Source organism: Engystomops pustulosus, chromosome 7 (genome assembly GCF_040894005.1).
Source record: "Engystomops pustulosus chromosome 7, aEngPut4.maternal, whole genome shotgun sequence".
Classification (NCBI taxonomy): domain Eukaryota; kingdom Metazoa; phylum Chordata; class Amphibia; order Anura; family Leptodactylidae; genus Engystomops; species Engystomops pustulosus.
In genome coordinates this window covers 26,762,170-26,777,577 of record NC_092417.1, presented here as the reverse complement: position 1 = coordinate 26,777,577, position 15,408 = coordinate 26,762,170, and the positions used below count along the sequence as shown (strand labels likewise).

The 15,408-nt window shown below is 36.1% G+C and overlaps 1 protein-coding gene across 1 annotated transcript in view; it reads right to left on the bottom strand.

Moving 5' to 3' along the window:
• LOC140070159 (embryonic protein UVS.2-like) overlaps positions 1–15,408 on the bottom strand; it is a 28,806-nt gene that overhangs the window by 8,691 nt on the left and 4,707 nt on the right. The window contains exons 2-14 of the mRNA XM_072116496.1: positions 12,907–13,004; positions 9,335–9,362; positions 8,743–8,793; positions 8,253–8,312; positions 7,818–7,952; positions 7,578–7,695; positions 6,059–6,237; positions 5,830–5,911; positions 5,542–5,669; positions 5,289–5,404; positions 4,391–4,616; positions 3,543–3,661; positions 3,146–3,356 (exon numbers count right to left, since the gene is read on the bottom strand). Coding sequence (XP_071972597.1) covers positions 3,146–3,356; positions 3,543–3,661; positions 4,391–4,616; positions 5,289–5,404; positions 5,542–5,669; positions 5,830–5,911; positions 6,059–6,237; positions 7,578–7,695; positions 7,818–7,952; positions 8,253–8,312; positions 8,743–8,793; positions 9,335–9,362; positions 12,907–13,004 — 1,551 coding nt within the window. The remainder of the gene's footprint in view (positions 1–3,145; positions 3,357–3,542; positions 3,662–4,390; positions 4,617–5,288; positions 5,405–5,541; positions 5,670–5,829; positions 5,912–6,058; positions 6,238–7,577; positions 7,696–7,817; positions 7,953–8,252; positions 8,313–8,742; positions 8,794–9,334; positions 9,363–12,906; positions 13,005–15,408) is intronic.

The following is a 15,408-nucleotide window of genomic DNA, read 5'->3' as shown; positions in this document are numbered from 1 at the left end:
CAGAGTCCTTAGAGGAACAAATAATAACATAGGGTCTAGAAATACCAGAATAATCTTTGCGCGCTACTTAATGTCATATAGAAAGTGGGTAGTAACAAGAAAATACATATGTATTCAATTAGACATTTATTTCACATATATGTTGACAAGGGACAACATGTTTCGGGGATGTATTACCCCCTTCATCAGGTCAAATAAAGGACCAATCTATAGGTCCACTCCATAATTCAATAATCATTACAAAGCATGTAGAGAATCTACTTGGCCCCATTCATACTACCAAAAATGTAGGACAAGTCCAGTTTTTTATAGAATTGCACCATGTGAAAGCGATGCTTGGGGAGTGCTCACTGTACCTCCCTTCTATTCCCAGCTCTATGCTATTCCCGGAATCCGGTCCAGGTGAGCTCATGGCTGTGTAAATGAAGCTTTAGTCCTTTGCCAAGGAGCAATTTTTGTCTGAGGCACTAATCAATGGACTTATCTGACATGTGCAGTTCAGTCCAGGGATCAAAGGTTTTTTCCGGAAAAGCTTCCAAAAACAGGGAGAGTTTCTCAAACCGAACTCACTCAAGGACAACTAGCCTTAATCCCTTAATACCACTGCCATTTTTCGTTTGTGTGCTTTCATAAAATATTCCATGTTGTGTCTTGGGAAGCTGGATATGTGTCATTTTTACTTTGGCTTTGTTTTTACAATATTCACCCTGCACTCCAAATGACACCACAAATGTATTCTTTGGGTTGGTATGATCCCAGAAATACCAATAAATTTATATAGATTTTATCATGTTTTAATAGATTTTAAATTAAACTAGAACCTTTTATACATAAAAACCTAGATTTTGCCCTATTCTGACACTTTTTATATTTTGGTGTACGGAGCAGTGTAAGATACAATTTTTTGGTGGACAAGATGATATTCTCTATGCACCTATTTGGGGGAATGTACAACCTTTTGATGAATTTTTATTCAAAAAAATGTGTGGTGCTAATTGGTGAAAAAGTGGCTATTCTGACAATTTTTATATTTTGATAGGTGGACATTTTTGGACGTGATGATACCAAACATGTTTATGATTTTGCTAATGTCACTTCTAGGGAAAGGAGGGTGATTTGAGCTTCATTTTTAAACTTTAAACATTTTTTTTTACTTTTTTTTTAGAAATTTCTACTTTTTTTAACTAAAAAAAAATAGCATGTCACGGGTCGGCCGCGGGTGCATGGAGAGGGCTCACGCGCTGAGCCCTCTCCATAGCCGGTAAGTCTTTGCTGCATATTGCAGCAAAGGCTTACCGGTAACACCCGCGATCGGTGCTAGCACCGATCGCGGGTGTTTTCACCTCGATCGCCGCCGGCAATGCTGCCGGCGGCTTCAAAAGGATGGCGGCGCGTGGGCGCCGCCATCTTTTCGAGAATCGCCGCTCCCCGTGACGTCATCGGGGAGCGGCGATCCATCGCCATGGTAACCTCGGGTCTCGCGAAGACCCGAGGCTACTTCGGGTTAACCCATGCATTACAATGTGCTATTAGCACATTGTAATGTATGAGTAGTAAAATCAACATATACTGCCATACTGTGGTATGGCAGTATATGATAGGATCGTGCAGACCCCCTAGGGTTAAAGTACCCTAGGGAGTCTGAAAAGTACTAAAAATAAAAATAAAAAAAAGTTAAAAAAAAAAAAATTATAATAAAAAAGCCTAAAAACTCAAATCACCCCCCTTTCCCTAGAACTGATATAAATATAAATAAACAGTAAAAATCATAAACACATTAGGTATCACCGCGTCCGAAAATGCCCGATCTATCAAAATATAATAACGGTTTTTCACTGCGTTTAATCCCGTAACGAAAAATCGCGCCCAAAGTCGAAAATGGCACTTTTTTGTCATTTAAAAAAATTAAAAAATTCTATAAAAAGTGATCACAAGGTCGAACAGTCCTAAAATTGATAACATTGTAAACGTCATCAAAATCCGCAAAAAATACACCACCCACAGCTCAGTACACCAAAGTATAAAAAAGTTATTAGCGCCAGAAGATGGCAAAATCCCATAAAAAATTTTTGTACAGGAGGTTTTAATTTTTTTAAATGTATGAAAACATTATAAAACCTATACAAATTTGGTATCCCCGTAATCAAACCGACCCAAAGAATAAAGTAGACCTGTCATTTGGGGCGCACAGTGAAATACGTAAGATCCAAGCCCACAAGAAGGTGGCACAAATGCGTTTTTTTTACCAATTTCACTGCATTTGGAATTTTTTTCCCGCTTCCTAGTACACGGCATGGAATATTCAATACAATCTCTATGAAGTGCAATTTGTTACGCAGAAAATAAGCCGTCACACAGCTCTGTACATGGAAAAATAAAAAAGTTATGGATTTTTGATCATGGGGAGTAAAAAATGAAAATGAAAAAACAAAAAAGGGCCAGTTCCTGAAAGGGTTAATTTTAGACCCCCTAGGGTACTTGAACCTTATTTTATCAAAAGCAATGAGCCTGGACCAGGCCCTTATATCACACATTAATGCCTTACTAGCATTTACATGGCAGGCATTATCACACACCCTCCCATTATCACATACAGATATTCATGCTTTGAAAATGATTTCAGACTGAACATATCATAGATCATGCAAAAAGAAACTTTATTGAATTACTTTTTATCGACAAGACAAGCGAGAAGGGGGCAAGAGAAAAGTAATAATTTCTTAATTGGTATATTTCTATTAAGATTTGATTCCGTGAAAGAGAGTCAGTAGCGTAACAATGATGTTTCTTCAGTTTCCTTGTAAAATCTTTTTTTAGATCAAATCCTCATGAATTATGTTACTGTCCGATGCACGGCTTTTATACTGTGAAGAAATACACAGACAGATATACAGTATTAGACACTCTTATCATTCTGAATCTACACAATTTAAGACATGTTATTTTTTTATGACAATCTGGTGAAAACTAAAAGTTTTTGTTTTACTGCTAAGGAAAAAATAAAATATATGGCTCTGGGAGATTTATTATAGGATATTTTTGGTATTTTTGTTCATAAAAATCTCTATACAAAGTGATGACAAGCTAAAAAACTGCATGTAGATGACCGTATCTGAGGAATATGGGACAGATCTGTAATACTCACCAAATGTATAGGACGCTTTAAATCCTTTATACTCTTCAGCCTTATCACTAGCAAATCTCAGCACCATGTTATTCCCAAGAGAGGTCAAGACTGGGAACCTTTCATTACCACATGCTGGACCATATTCAATGATGCCATCGGTGACCTCTACCCTGTCGTATTGGCACCATCGACCATCTTCTAGCTCAAGATCAGTAATGGCCAACTGGACCTGTAAAGATCAGAAAGGAACAATGTAATGTGATCATAATATAATTGTCATCTAGTGTAAAGGATAAGACTATAACATGTGAATAATTCATGAGCTCACTGTACATTATTATACAGTGTTAATTTAGGGAAGTATATCAGTATATTCTATATTTCTAGAACATAAATCTATTAAAGAAAACTTTACCTTCTTTCCAACAGGAGCTGTAATATTATAGATGCAATCCAAGTTTGGTGGGTAGTTTTTGGGATGTCCGGGACTGGTGAAGACTCTGTTTGGTGTATAAAAGGTTCCTCCACATCTCACTAAGGGGAATACAATTTATTGTTATAATATTTGTACAAAAAGTGTATCTATAATTATATTTTGTGATTTGTATGCCATAGTTCCACAATCATATATTGTAGTCTATGGAAGGTCCCAAGTGTGTGATCATCATGCCTACAAGCCTTCCTAAGCCTCCCAGCTGCCATAGTAAAGGCAATTTCCCCACAGGAGATCCCTTTACTTACTATAACTAAAATGAATGTAAAAGTAATTACAAGAGGAATTTATAGTCTTAAATTTTATTTTTAAACTAATTCTAAATCTTTAATTGTCCCATGCCATAACTTTAACTCACTTTGCCTAGTACTACTGTTTATCAAAATGTATAAACCCATTTACTAAGCTTAAGTACAACATTAAAAAAAACAAAAAACATTTGGCCTAATCATGGTCCATTTTGGGAATCCAACACTGTGGGGCAGATTTATCAAGTTGTCTGAAAGTCAGAATATTTCTAGTTACCCATGGCAACCAATCACAGCTCAGCTTTCATTTTACCAGTGCTCATGAATATTTTAAAAGGAGGCTGTGTATGGTTGCCATGGGAAACTCTTAATATTCTGACTTTCAGATAGCTTGATAAATCTGCCCCTATGAGTTTAATGCCTAAAATAGAAGGGCTTTTGGATTAGCATGTTGTAACATTGTAATTGGTAAAGCAAAAATAAAGCAAAAATGTTTTTGAGAATGTGAATGTAGGACTATACCCGAGCTGTATGAAGCTTTGAAGCCGACCCCAGCAACACTGCTATCACTGGAGAACTCCACCAGTAATTGGTTAGTAGTTCCAACAATCGGAGGTATCTGTCCAGTTCCACAGGTTTTGTCCAGCAACACAGGAGATCTCTTAGAGGGACCATCATAGATCTTCACGTAGTCTGATTTACAATTAGGAGATGACTGGAGATCAAAGGCATCAAAGTTCAATGAAACCTGGAAACAAATAGATATGAACTCAAATTAATGAACAATAGTGTTAAAAAATGTCCTAAAGTCTATACTCTCCTTGTTGCTGCCTAGATCTACTTTTCAGTTTCTGTCTTTACTTATGATCTGCCGGGGAGACAAAAGAGCCAGTCAGCCAGCCATCAGAGTTCACAGTCCGATTTGTAATCACATCTCGCCTTCTCTTCCAGGCAGATTGTAATTTTCAAAAAGAATGTCGGCTTTCAGATAACAGTCACATGTAAACATGGAGTACCTGGAAACCGGAGGAAACCCACGCAAACATGGAGAGAACATACAAACTCTTTGCAGATGTTGACCTGGGTGGGATTCGAACCCAGGACCCCAGTGCTGCAAGGCAGATGTGCTACTCACTCAGCCACCGTGTCGCCCAATTAAAGAGAAGGATTATCCTTCTATGGACATTATACTACTATTGCAGCCTAAAAGAAAAGACAGTAGGGGGCAAGCACACAGGGAATGAACAGAACTATGTGACTTGGTGTCTTTTTTGCCATTGCATCTTTTTTCCTTCTTTCATCCCTACGACATATTGTCTGTAATATCACCGCATATATGTATTTTGTTTTTTAAAAAATCTTTATTTCTGAGAGATAATTTTGGTTCTATGTGACAGGTCATGCTTCTTAAGTACTGTACCTGTCCTGATGGTGTTCTGATCAGCCAAACACAGTTGGCACCATGGGGGTAGGCTGATGGGTAATTGGCTGAGGTCAGAATTCCACTGTCCTTATTATGTAACGTGGCACAGACATCTAAAAGAGAAAAAAGTAATTCATGTTATTGATTGGATGATAACATAACATGTATAACATCTCTATTGGTCCATTATGATTCACAGATTACAGAGTGAAAAGTTTTGGGTAAAGGATTTGAAAATTGTAGAACTTACTGCATTGGTACAATCGATTGATTTTAGCAACATCCAGAACACTTATACCATCACGTTGTCCAATTCGGACATTTGGGTTTCGTTTGGGTACAATGGTGAGTTGTCCTGAAGTGTTAGAGAATGCCCAACTGGGAGATACCGGAAAGAGAGGAACAAGATTGAAACATGAAATTGTGAGATTATTATCCATCATATGAGAAAATATTTCATGTCATTATAATAATAACAATTCTTACATTTATAATAATTACATGTTATCACTAATAAAGAAAGAAATTGTGGTTTTACCTTTCATAATGCATCACGGATTCAAAGTCATACTCCAGGCCAAGATTATTGGTGTTGACTTTTCCAAATTGTGACCAATCACCTATACAACGATATAACTGTATTAGTCTAGTAATTGGGATGTGTCACTCGTTTTAATTGTTGTCAACTCTTATCACATATTTTTAATGATAAAAACATCAAATATAAGAGATAATATATAGGATTATATTTTCAGTAAGTTCCTTACCTGGGGAAATATACTGGTAGTTGATGGTGACATAATTATCCCGGTCGCTCCTCCTATGTTCATGGTTGAACCCCAGCACATGGTTTAGCTCATGTTGTACAGTTCCTCTATACATACAACCTGCAGTATCTAGTCCAACCCACTGACTTCCTCCTATTCGCCCAACATATGAGTAACACCTGAATAGATATGAAAATGCTTTATTTTTTATATTTGGTGAGATGATTCTCAAAGTATAAGCAAAAAGAAGGACATATTGTAGAAGTAACAGAAAATTAAATTCTTTTCTCGTTTTTTGCCATGCATAGATAAATGTATAAGTCAACAAATCATCTATTGTGTATGATAATGTTTTAGTTTTCAATCAGCAGCTAATGTTGTAGGAAAAAATTGGAATTGTTGGACTTCAAAGGAAACTTGTTACCACTTTTTACCCCATTTAGTTACCCCGCCCATTCCCCCTCCGGTGGGGTATAAAATATTCCAGCTAGAATTCCCTCTTTTATATATAATTTATCTGCAATAAAAAAAATTCCAAAATCATGTAAAAGATAAGGTGAGCAGAGTCATATTGTGCCTGCCGTGAGTCAGTTTTAGACTCTATGGGGGGTTTAACTTTTTTTCTTATATTTTGGGAGGTCTTCATTATTAGCAGGGATATCTGCTAACTTATTTTTACTTTATTTTTTATTTCAGCTACAAATCATCTTAAAGTTACATATTTAACATAAATCTACTATTATCAACAATGTACTGTAAAATATTATAGTAATTAATTATAGTTGTACAATCTTAATTATTAATATGTTTTATGTTGTAAAAGCTTTTTTCTTTTCCTATTTTCCAGTAATCTCCTCCCACTAGGGGAGTGTAACTTTAGATGTCGATAACATCTGGTCTATAGCACCACAAAACATTTTACATCATATTAAAAACTAAAAAGAGAATGTGCATTTGGGTCCAAAATATAACAATCTTTACATCAAGAGTTACCAATCTCTATAAACCATAAAGAAAGATGTGTATTAAAAAGAAACCTCTTCCTATTACAACAAGCAGTGAATATAATGGGGCACATTTACTTACATTGCTGCTGGAGTTCAAAGAAAATACATTGTTCAACGATAATGCACCGTGCCGCAATTTATTTAAATCTTGACCCGAAGACATGAAAGTGTTGCTTCCCTCTTTAGATCCAACATCTTTTAGGTCATCATCTTTTTAGCGGTGTATTTTAGTAGATGGACTTGTGACACAATTTGAAAGTTAAATCCCGTGCTCCGTCTGAATCAGTCGGACAATGCGATGACACGCCCCCCAATTTGTGTAGCATGGAAGCCGGCACACAGGGTCACATGTGCCACAATCCCAGAACATACACTTCTTAAATACATGTGCAAGCCGTTTTAGCCCCAAAACGGTGCACATTCCGATAAAAGTGAGCGTGCGACCCTTAGTAAATGTGCCCCAATGTACTTTATATACAGAAAAGATAGATTATATAAATAGATAAACCTACCCCTGTCTGGACACAATGTTGAGGTAGTCTTTCTCTGTTGTTCGATTTACAAATCTAACACAGGTGAGCGTCTCATATTCATCCATGGCAGTCTGAAACACTTTGAGATGAGAATCACCTGGAGGTAAGAAGAATATGTATATATATATATATATATATATATATATATATATGAAGGATGGAAATATATACAATAAACAATTTCCCGTTATGTTTGAAATAAATAAGAAAATAACTGACCATAATCAGAGGAGAGGTTGTAGGGTACATAGACTAGCCCGTCTGCAGATTTGGTCCAAAAGCACTGTGTACAGTCACTAGCACTACGTCCACTTTTTATCAGTATGTCTCCATCGTGTACAGGCTTAGAAATACCTAAAGGCAAAATATAAGAACAATACTGATACCACTATATAAGTATACATTAGTGTCCACCAACCAAAGTTACGAAACATTGAAATTTATTTTGGCCAAAGCCAATGTCACATGACCGCCAACACCACCAGCTCATAGTATTGATAAGGAGACCAGAGACAAAGTAACTGAGATTAGACTTTCTTTATTACCCCCTCTTCTCGAATCCTAGAAGCTTTTCCATTTTTTTACAAGAATTATTTAGTTTAGACTTTCTATCATCTTATCATCAGTTTACTTCTACTGTACAAGAGTTGTTACCTTTATTGGCCGCTGCTATTTTGCTGAAGGTTCCCACAAGTTCTTCTCCATCTTTCACATCTGTAATTTGTACAATTACATATATAGTGAGATTATTATTGATTAAATATTGATCTTCAGTAAATAAAAGAACGTGTTAAATAATATTCTTAGCTGTAACTCTACCAATAACTAAAATAGCAATATTTAACAGATTTATTGTTAATCTTTACTTTATCAATATAATAAAAACATTAATATATTTCATCTTTATTTTTGAACAACAATTCATTACTAATAAAATTTGGGACATCAAAAAAATAAAAACCAGATGGTCAGAAAATTTAGAAAATATCTATCCTGTCACATGGAAAACAAAGCTGGCAGGGCAATAAAAGGGTTTACGGCTTTGGAAAGTAGATTATAAAAAGCCAAAAATTAAGTGTTAAGTCTAAAAACGATTTGTGGTGAAATATGTCATCTCTATGTATGAAATAGGGTAAATACTTACTTGTGTTAGGATTGGAATTGGTATATTTCTTAATCTCGTCTAATATTTTTTCTGTTAAAATTAAGGAAAATTGGATTCATGATTAAAACATTTAATGGAAGGGAAGCACGTTCTAATGACTAGCATTAGTCAGTTAGATCAAATATGATTTTTATAAAATGTTAGAATAGTAAATATTTTCTAAATTAATAAAATATTACTGATTAAGCTACTGAATGTGTTATTCATAGAATCTTAGGAACAAATAACTCCACCATGTTCCCAATGTAGTATTTCGGATTATATATACAATAAAACAATGGGCCTGCTAGATCTTCATAACTATTGTTATCCCTTACTACATCAAAGGATGAAAATATTGGGATCTTCTTCCTAATTAAGTGTGATTTTATTTAGTTTAGGTTCATCAAAAATTTTGAGACCATTAGACTAGGGTTAATATATCAACACAATCTCAAGCTTAAGATAATCTTTTGTAAGTTATAGGGGGAATGCATTACAATTAGTGCTTAGTATAACAGTACACCAGGAAACCAGAACTGAATTTGGCATGCCACTATAAAATGTACCTAAATACAGAAAGAGTACTTACCATTATCACCAAAATCATGTACAGGCAGCTGTGGGAAGAAGAAGATTTGTAATTATTCACATTATTCCTTTATAAGAGATTCATGGAGCTTTTTTGTTCTGTAAAGTATGTGTATTATAATCCACATCTGCAAAGTTTCGATTATCTATGAATAATAATAATAATATAATAATCTTTATTTATATAGCGCCATCAAATTCCGTAGCGCTTTACAAATCATAGGGGACATATACAACTATATTACAATACAAAGAACAAACAGTCATATGGAACAATAGGAGTGAGGGCCCTGCTCACAAGAGCTTACAGACTATGAGGATGAGGGGGTGACACAAGAGGTTGTATAATGGTCCAGCCATTCTTTATAAGGGAACAATATAAAATAATTTAATAAATAATTTACTAAACAACGATGTTGCTGCTTGAACCAGCCATCAGCCGCCATCTTATTTACAGGGTCCTAGGTGAAAAAGACTGCAGAGAAGCCTAGAGCTTGATATATATCAGCTGTTTGCCAGATAACAGATGGGAGATAGGACATAGGATGGATTAGTAAAGGGAGAGTTGACATTTCAAGCAGTTAGCGAGTGTGATAGGCTTGCCTAAAGAGGTGGGTTTTAAGAGCACGTTTGAAGCTTTGAAGGGTGGGTATTAGTCTCAGAGTCTGGGGAAGGGCATTCCAGAGAATTGGTGCAACTCGGGAGAAGTCCTGGATACGTGCATGGGAGGTTCGAATTAAGGTAGAGATTAATCTAATGTCACTGGCAGATTGAAGAGCACGGGAAGGGCGATAGACTGAGATGAGAGAAGAGAGATAGGGAGGTGCAGCATTATTCAGAGCTTTGTGGATGAGGGTTATTATTTTAAAGTGAATACGAAAGGAGACAGGTAGCCAGTGCAGTGATTGGCACAAACTGGAGGCATCCGTGTAGCGTTTGGCCTGAAAGACGAGCCTGGCTGCTGCATTAAGAATGGATTAAAGAGGAGAGAGTTTAGAGAGTGGAAGACCGATTAGTTGGGAGTTACAGTAGTCTAGTCGAGAGTGAATAAGTGCAACAATTAGCATTTTAGAAGTTTCAAATGTCAGAAACGGCTGGATTCTGGAGATGTTTCTGAGATGCATATGGCAAGAGCGAGCAAGAGATTGAATATATGGTAAAAAGGAGAGGTCAGAGTCCAGCACAACCCCAAGACAGCGGGCCTGCTGCCCCGGTGCTATAGTGATCCCACAGACCGAGATGGCGAGGTCAGGGTTGGTTTGGTTAGTAGATGGTGGAAAGACAAGAAGTTCAGTCTTAGAAAGATTCAAGAAGAGAGAGGACATGATGTTAGAGACAGCAGAGAGACAGTCACTAGTGTTCTGGATTAAGGCAGGGGTGATGTTACGTGCAGAAGTATATAGCTGGGTGTCATCAGCATAAAGATGGTACTGGAAACCAAATCTGCTGATGGTTTGTCCAATGGGGGCAGTATAGAGGGAGAAGAGAAGAGGACCTAGGACTGAGCCCTGAGAAACCCCGACACTGAGAGGGAGATGAGAGACACTGAAAGTGCGGTCAGAGAGATAGGAAGAAAACCAAGAGAGTGCAGTGTCCTTTAGGCCAATGGAGTGAAGCATCCTAAGGAGCAGCTGGTGGTCCACAGTATTGAACGCTGCCGATAGATCCAGAAGGATGAGCAGAGAATAGTCACCTATGAATCTTTTGTCAAGCATGAAAGATACTTGGAGAATCCAAACATTGCAGATGTTATGCTCAGATGAATTTAAAAATCAACTTTTTTTTTACTTTATTGGATACTGTGACCTCTTTGTATTGATTGGTTTTAGGTGGATTCGAATGCCAGGATCGCCAGCTACGAGCATCAACTATATAAGTATTTCCATTGGAAAGTGGGGGTTGCTGTCTTCCTTCTTTTGTGTAATATCTGACTTCCGGTTACACAAAGTTCCAAGTGATAAAAGGCTTCCCCCGTATAAAATACGGTCAGCCAGTCAGTAACTATCTCCGACTCTGGATCAGCCAAGTACAGAGATAATAAACTATAAACTGCTGCTTTGTTTAGTTATTTGTAATGAAAGTAATAGGTAAAGATTTTAGCATAACTAGAGAAATTGATCTGAAATAGCAGCAAAAAAATGTAAACCATTAAAAAAATTGAAATACAGTGAAACGGATGAAAAAATGGATGCAGAAGTATAGTAATACAGACATACGAGTAAAAAATGGATGCAGTAGTATAGTAATACAGACATACGAGTAAGTATATTACCTGTTGTGATGGGAATAGAGGGACACCTACTACCTGATCTGCTACGAACATTAGGAGAAGGAGGTAAATTTTGCCCATGATGATAAGATTTCTCTCTACTGTTCAAAGAATTTGTCTCTCTGTTGAGAGGAATACTAATCTTTCCGTCAGATCTGCCTTATATACATGTAAGAGATGGAAATCCATCCAATCACAAAGCAGAAATAACAATATCTGTTCTGGCAGGGACATGCTTATTACATGTGTATAATTATCCTATATGACCACATTGTAACTACTATGAAATTACTATTAAGCCATTTATAAAGCTCCATGGAAGTCACATTTGCGTAATATTGACAATTATGTTAGATTTAGTTGTGCGTGGGTGTCAAATCTAAAATTAAAACATAGCAAATTCATAATTGGTTAATTAACCTGTTGGACATTTTTTTAAACGTTTTGCGTTATCAGGTTACCTAAGGATTTTAAACGGTCTTTAGGTTGTGTAATGATCTTTTGTAGGTTGTGTAATGATCTTTAGTTTGGGGAAGAGGTGGTAAACATGTAAATATTTCTTTTATAATCAGAATGACACATACTTACGTAAAGACCGTATCAGCTAAACCCTCCATAAGTGGAGGTGCTCCTTCACCCACATTGTAATTGTGGGCTAACTATATAGCAGCCAAAATTCTCAAGGGGCTACAAATAATAATTCCTTTTAGGATCCTTTAGTTTTCCATTCAGTTTTTTATAAATCAAAGAAGCTAATAAAAGAACATAAGATGATCTCCCCAGGTGGGTCAGAAAAATTTTCATGCAGGTCATTAATTAATTGGTCTCAAAAAATATACCATGAAAAACTTTACATCGTTCCGTAAAACATAAGCCAAAAATGCATACAAAGAATTTAAAAAGTTATTACCCTTAGAATACAGAGATCTGAAGATGTTTTTCTTGATTATCTTAGTTACAAAACAAAAAAATTAAACACATCCAGTATCCATATTATCTTAGCAATATTAAGTTTTACCCATTCTCATTGTAAAATACATTGGTTGGTTGGGAAATTGCGTATGGATAGAGCTCATGTACTGAGCATTCTCCATGTAACATAGGCATCATCTGCCAGCAACTGTTTCTATTGGTGCTTGCTATGATCATGGCAGTGTGGCTTGTTATGTGTCGTGGACAAACCAGACTGCAGCAGCTAACAGTGGTTCACTTGGTGGCCACCATTCTGCATGGCCAAGGGGGCTAATCAGTTGCTATAATAATTGGAGCCTGTTAGAAGACTATTTTGCTGTCTATTACAGTACATTGGTGGGAAGAAGTATTTGATCCCAATCCAAATTTGCTACTTTTCCCACTAACAGGGAATGGAGAGGTCTGTAATCGTTGTTGTAGATCACTTCAACTGTGAGAGACATAACATAAGAAAAATAAATCACATTGTATTGCATGAAATCAGTATTTGATCATCTACGAGCAAAAATCACACGCAATCACACTGTAACCTCTCCACCATGGGCAAAAAAAGAGCTGTCTTAGGACACCAGTGACAAATCGTAGACCTGCACAAGGCTTGGATGATCTAAAGGATAATAGGCAAGCAGCTTGGTGAGACAACAACTGTTATACAGTTATTATGGACACAATTACACAATTATTACAAAATGGAAGAAACACTGTATGACCATCAATCGTCCAAGGTCTTGGGCTCCATGCAAGATCTCCCTCCCCCCCCCTGGGGTCAGGAACCTGAAAGATCTAGAGAGTATCTGTATGGAGGACTAGGCCAAAATTCCCTGATGCAGTGTGTGCCAACATGGTCAAAAAATACATGAAACTTCGGACCTCTATAATTTATTTCTGTACCAAATATTACATTGTTTTTCTATGGGATCAAACACTTATTTCATGTATTAAAATGCTAATTAATTAAAATTATCAGGATTTTTTTTTTTTTTTTTTTAGTTTCTGTCTTACATTTGAAGTGTACCTATAATAATAATAACAGACCTCCTCATTCTTTGTAGGTGGGAAAATTAATAAAATCAGCAAGGTATAAAATACTTATTTCCTACATGGATAATGTATTAGTTATTACACCCCTAAGGGTTAAAAGGCCATAGGGGGTCTAAAATAATAATAATAATAATAATAATAATAATAATAATAATAATAATAATAATAGTTATTATTATTATTATTATTATTATTATTATTATTATTATTATTATTATAGTTATATAGTCTGAAATATGAAAAAATAAAATAAATAAATATTCAAGAACATCCCTTTCCTTATAAGATAAGTTAAGATACTTTATTAATCCCAGAAAGATATTTATTCAACAAATCACTTAACATTAATACAAACAGGACATAAAAGCACATAAAAATAAATAAACAGACAAACACATGAATAATAAGAGTATTTACAGTGTATAATAATTAAAATACACAATAGGAAGAAAAAAATGCATGTAAGTGATGCAATTTATTTTTTATTTTTAGCAATATAATATAATTAGAGATGGGCAAATTTATCTAAATCTGGTTTGATCCGGTTCATCGAATTTTCAGAGAAAATTAGATTTGAACAGAATCGAATCATAATGAATCACGACGTGTGACGTAACAGTACGTCACATGCCGGGTGCGGGTATATGGAGAGGGCTCACGTATAGGATAACCTAGGGTTAAAGTGTCCTAGGGAGTCTGAAAACAAGTAAAAATTAAAAATTACCCCCCTTTCCCTAGAACTGATCTAAAAATAAATAAACAGTAAAAATAATAAACACGTTAGCTATTGCCAAAAATGCCAGATTTATCTAAATAAAAAAACTTTTATTCAATGAGTTTAACCCCGTAGCAGAAAATAGGGGGTAAAAGTAAAAAATTGCACTTTTTTGTCATTTTGAAAAATATAAAAAAATTCAATAAAAAATGATCAGAATGTTGTATAGTCTTTTCAAGTACAGCAATGAAAACAACATCAAAGTCACAAAAAATGACATTACCCACAGCTCCGTACACCTAAGTATAAAAAACATATTAGTGCCAGTAGAAGGCAAAATATTTTTTTTTGTAGAGAAGGTTTTTATTTTTGGAAATGTATAAAAACATTATATAAACTATACAAATTTGGTATCCCTAAAGCCATACAGTGAGGAACACTAACACCATACAGTGAATAATACAGACATACAGTGAGGGGCACTACCCCCATACAGTGAAGAATTCAGTCATACAGTGAGGAATATTACTCCCATAAAGTGAGGGACACAACCTCCATACAGTGAAGAACACTACCTCCATACAGTGAGGAAAACTACCGCCATACAGTGAGGGACACTACCGTCATATAGATAGGGACACTACAGCCATACATTGAGCAACACTGCCCCCCATAGAGTGAAGAATACAGCCATACAGTGAGGATCACTACTGCCATACAGGAAGGGACACTAGCCCCATTCAGTGAGGAACACTACCCCATACAGTGAGGAACATTGCCAGCATATAATGAGGAACGACACCCCATACAGTAAGGAATACTACCGCCATACAGTGAGGGATACTACTCCCCTACAATGAGGAACACTACCTCCATACAGTGAGGAATACTACCGTCATACAGTGAGGAATACTACCGCCATACAGTGAGGGATACTACTCCCCTACAATGAGGAACACTACCTCCATACAGTGAGGAATACTACCGTCATACAGTGAGGAATACTACCGCCATACAGTGAGGGATACTACTCCCCTACAATGAGGAACACTACCTCCATACAGTGAGGAATACTACC